Raw genomic sequence first — 5000 nt, 5'->3', positions numbered from 1 at the left:
TCATTCTCTCCCTCGCCCTCATTCTCTCTCTCTCTCTCTCTCTCTCTCTCTCTCTCTCTCTCTCTCTCTCTCTCTCTCTCTCTCTCTCTCTCTCTCTCTCTCTCTCCCTCTCTCTCTCTCATTCTCTCCCTTCCCCTCCCTCTCTCCCTCTCTCTCCCCCCCCACTGCTCTCTCCCTCTCTTGCATTCTCTCCCTCTCTCTCCCACTCCTAGAGAGAGGGAGCCTAAACGATATGGGTGCATACGTGTGTGTGTATGTACTAGAAATGTTCCAAAAATGTGTCTCTTTTATAGGTAGTATCTTCCTGCAGTAGATGGAGATAGGAGAGAGAGAGAGAGAGAGAGAGAGAGAGAGAGAGAGAGAGAGAGAGAGAGAGAGAGAGAGAGAGAGAGAGAGAGAGATAAAGAGAGAGAGAGAGAGAGAGAGAGAGAGAGAGAGAGAGAGAGAGAGAGAGAGAGAGAGAGAGAGAGAGAGAGGGGGAGAGAGAGTTTCTTGAAGTTAATATTCTTGAGGTTAATCAGCGGTAGCAATCGAGACTCAAATGACCATCCCACTGAACCAGATACCCCAAGAGGTGTGATGTGTGATCTCTGTTAGGGCAATTGCCATAGAAACGCCCAGGAGACTGGTGGTCATGTGATCCAGTCCCAGTTACCAGATCTGCAGGTGGTGACTCAGCAGGGTCCGTTTTCACCCAGGGACTAGAGTGGGGTCAAAGGTCAATGGTGGCATGGTAATGGGTGTAGGATCCATACAAAATTGGTTACGGTACATATTCTGTAGTGAGGGGGAATAATTAAATTGATCTTAATGTGTGTGGATACCTCCTTATGAATGATGGTGTATCCTACAGCGGAAAAGGGAATTGGATGTTTGAGTTGTCCAACTAGTCCAATAACATATTCCAAGTTAACCTGGTTCCGGGGAAGAGAGATCGTGTGTTGTGGTAAATATAGAAAATCCATATTGTTCTTTTGGTGTGTGTGTGTGTGTCTGTGCGTCTGTGTGTGTGTTAGCTGTCATTGTCCCAGTTGACTCAGTATGTTTACATGTTAAGCATTCCAGCATTTCCTGTGCTGTGCAGTGACCAATTTGTCTCGCTGCTTCTTCGTCATTCCTTCTCATTCACTCTCTCTCTCACTCTCTGTCTCTCAATCCATCCCTGTCACTCTCTCAATCTGTCCCTCTCACTCTCCATTCATTCTCTCTATTTTCGGCCCTGAGTGTTTTTCTCTCCTCTCCTTGCATTTATTTTCGTGACTCATTTGTTCCTCATGAATGTTGTGTTTTCTCTTGGCGTGGTGGCAGTGCTTGGTTTCAATGCAGGAGGTGTCTAGTGTCCTAGTTTAACGCTAGTCTCACGCAGTGGCCTTTAGCTGATTGGGTTATGCGTCTCTCGTCCCCACTTTTAAAGCGGGTTAGTATCGATCGTTGACACGGCCACACTTGCAAACTCACTGGGAGCCCTCGCTCCGTTAGTTCCTCGGACTAATCTGTGTCCGTCTGAATCGCAGCTCCCCCTATATTGCGTCTTTCGGATCCTTGACTGACCGTTGAAAGCTCTCAACGGCTGACATTGTTTTCTTTGTTTCATGGTTGTTTCGAAGGTTCAGATGTAGGAACGCCATGGCTGTAACATCAGCTAAACGTCCCACTACAGGCTGCAGTAGGGAGCTGCCTGGCTGCGGTCAGTGATGCAGTAATGTTTCTTATTCTAGACTGCGACGGAGTCACTGGTAGACCGAGCACACTGGAATGCCCAAGAGCTCGGGGTGAAATTGGGGGAAAAGGTCTTTAAATTTAATATAATTGTACGTTGTAAAACCAGCAAGTACAATCACAGCCTCTCAATGTCATTGTGAGCATTGCCAAGCATCAAGGATTAGTTGTTCAACAACTCTGCCTGGCATGTTTCTGAACTAAAAATAAGTGAAGAAGATCGAAACATCAGGCCTACTGTTTAATTATTCCCATTGTAAATGTGGTCAATGTTTTTGTGGGGTCAATATTTTTCTAGGAACTTCCCTCAAAATATCCTCTATTGCTTTCTTATTCCTCACATTAATGTTAATATTTTAGCTGTTTTAGCTGTTTTAGCTTTTAGCCCAGATGGAAATCAATAAGAACCATTAGCCACTGTGAGCCATGCTAACATGCAGCTAGCTCTACTGGGAGCTTGTTCTCATCCATTATTAGGATGAGAATAGTGTGGACACGGATGCTATAAACAACAGAATGTTCCAGAGGTAAATATGCATATTAGTGTTTTTTTTCTTATGTTTCAGTCTGATGCTGTTTTACGTGCTACTGAAGGGCGACTCTAGGCGGGAGAGATTGGAGTGGGAAAAAGGGAAAGGGTTGACAGGGAAGGAAAAGGAAATGTTGAAAAACATTCAGACAGGAAAGGAACAGAATGTGCAATGAGGGAGAGAGAGCGAGAGTGAGAAAGAGAGAGAGAGAGCAAGAGAGAGACAGCAAGAGAGGGAGAGAGCGAAATAGAGAAAGAGAGGGAGCGAGAGAGAGAAAAAAAGTGACAGATACCTCAGGGGGAGGTCGGATTAAATGAAGAAGGGAAAGAAAGAAGAAGGGTGTTATAAAAGGTGAAGCATGTCCAGTGTGTTCTGTGAATCTGGTTCACCTCACGCCTGGGTGTGTGCGCTCCACCACAGTGTGTATGTGTGTGTGTATGTGTGTGTGTGTGTGTGTGTCTTTGGGTGTGTAATGTTTATCGATCTGGTTATAGGTCGTGCTCTTCACTCCCAGTTGGCCTAGCTGCATGCTCTCACCAGGTGGTTAACATCGTTCTCCTTCCTTCCCTTTCTGGAAAGCTGCTGTATTAGCAACATGCACACATACTTAAACTTACATCAGTGATCTGATCCAGCCTTACACCCCAACTCGGGCTCTGAGGTCTGTGGATCAGAATCTGTTGACGTTGCCACACACTCGTTTCCGGACCAGAGGAGACAGATCCTTCCAGGCTGTTGCTCCCAGGCTCTGGAACGATCTTCCGCTCTCTCTGCGTTCGATGGAGTCTGTTGACTCCTTCAAAAAGCAACTAAAGACCTATTTGTTTGCTCATGCTTTTGCTTAGCTGTCTTGGGGCTGCTATGTTTGTCACCTAGTTGTCTTGGCCTTTTAAACTTAAATTTGTATGTACTTCTTAACTGTGTATTGTTATTGTTTTTGTTTTAACTGTGAAGCGCTTTGTGACCCTGGTCTGTGAAAGGCGCTGTACAAATAAAGCTTACTTACTTACTTACTTACTTACATAGGAAGGACATTCCCATCGCAGAGTGGGCGGAGCTAATCAGCCCTCCTGCATATGCCTGTCAATCGAGCTTCTGCATGAGCTTCTGATTGTTGACCGTTAGGTTGTTGACATGGGAACGGATTAGTAGGCTTTGTTTATTCAAGCAGGTGGCGACGTCAACGCCAGCGCCATAGTGTTTGTCTTCTGATCACCAAGATAGGTATCAGACAGGTGTGAAGCACTTCATACGGCCTGTCTTTTCTAATTTGTGTGTGTGAGATATTAAATGTGTGTGTGTGTGTGTGTATTTGTGGACGGGCGTTTGAGCGGTTCTGTGCTCGGGGCCCATAGTTACGCATGTCACACCCCACCAATGGGTGTCTAGCAGGGGCCTTCACAGCTGCGTGTCGTGGGCCCCCACGTGACCACGACTGGTATGCTAGGGCTGGGTCCCCCCCTCCCTCCTCCTCTCTCTGTCTCTGGTGTGGTCCGCACCACTCGGCCGTAGACCAGCCCGCGGTCCCTCGGCTGTACCACCGCCTCATCAGCCCAACCCCACCGGCCCCTGCTGCGCTATGGAGGAGAGAGGCTCCCCTCGGGTCCGGGGGAAGAGGTTGGGTCTGGCCCTCAGCGTGCTCCGTCTCCGTCACAGGGCCCACCTGAGCAGGTAGAGAGAGGGGCGGCTGGGGGTGGGGGTGTGGGGTACGGTGGGGTTGTTGGCATCGTATGAGGACCGATCCTCTGAACAGTAATTCGGTGTAGTTGTTTGATATTGTTTTGATAATCAGTGTAGCTTTCGTATGCTCTTTCACCGTTTGGAATAGTCGGATGGATGTAAGTTTGCGGCTTGATATTGCTTTCAGCACGTGGTGATCCTTCGGGCAATAAAACTCAGGATCAGGAAGGGTTAGACTTAAAGAGAGTATACATTAGGAAAAACATGCCTGGGAACATAAAGAGTATTAAGAAAGAAGAAGTAAGATACAGACGTATGCCAGAGCCGTTCAGAGCCGGGGATGAACCAGCATGGCTGTGTGTGTAGACAAGGTAGGTCCCCTCAACAGCTGAAGTTTTGCTTTATTAATGGAAGTTCCTATCCATGGGCACAAGGCAGTGTTCAGATAGATAAATCCCGTCTTTATAAAGCACAGACCTGGCATGACTGCCATCGGCCCTCAGGAGGAATAATGTCGACTTTCGGCTCGTTCGTTGGCCCACGTTTTTGCTCTTTGTTTTCTAGTTGCGTTACAAATGTGTCAGACTCGAGTCTATCTTCCCAGCCGTGGCACAGCTTCGTGTCGGCCTGTTTGTCAGAGGACATTTGCATATGTATTAAGTAAGGCTGGAACGCTGAACCGTTTTCTCAAAAGGCTTTCAACCAGACCTGTGCTGCATTGTCACATCTTCTCACCTCCTTCTAGAAGGAGATAAGACAAAAGTGGAACGCAGCCTTAATGAGGAGTGGAGTTGGACACTTAATCAAAACTGTGGTGATCATTTTTTAAATACTTAATTGCCTTGCTTGCCAATTGCAATTCATTGAGCAGATGATTGCAGTTGGGGTAGATCATTGTATGTGGATTCTTCTTGGTACTTCCGTACTGCTGATATTCTGGATTATTGTATGGGCTGGGCAAATGATGATTGTGTGAAATGGAGTTTTGTAAACATTTATGATGATGTCTTGTCAGTTGCATATCTGCACACGTAACAATTGTCACGTTTTGTTCATCAGCATGTATGACCA

General features: G+C 46.8%; 1 protein-coding gene across 6 annotated transcripts in view; it reads left to right on the top strand.

Annotated features, from left to right (window-relative positions):
* The window catches only part of srpk2 (SRSF protein kinase 2), a 40538-nt gene that overhangs the window by 5292 nt on the left and 30246 nt on the right, over positions 1-5000 (top strand). For 2 of the 6 annotated variants that reach the window (XM_030365386.1, XM_030365383.1), the window contains exon 1: positions 3362-3920. The exons of 1 other annotated variant lie outside the window; for it this stretch is intronic. In XM_030365386.1, the coding sequence (XP_030221246.1) occupies positions 3829-3920 (92 nt within the window). In that variant the 5' untranslated portion in view covers positions 3362-3828. Of the gene's footprint in view, positions 1-3359; positions 3921-5000 lie in introns of those variants that run through there. 3 more of the 6 variants (XM_030365385.1, XM_030365382.1, XM_030365388.1) reach the window with 2 other exon arrangements.

The sequence above is a fragment of the Gadus morhua genome, chromosome 9, assembly GCF_902167405.1.
Source record: "Gadus morhua chromosome 9, gadMor3.0, whole genome shotgun sequence".
Lineage (NCBI taxonomy): Eukaryota > Metazoa > Chordata > Actinopteri > Gadiformes > Gadidae > Gadus > Gadus morhua.
Note: the sequence above shows the minus strand (reverse complement) of the source record. Positions and strands in the feature narration are given on the sequence as shown.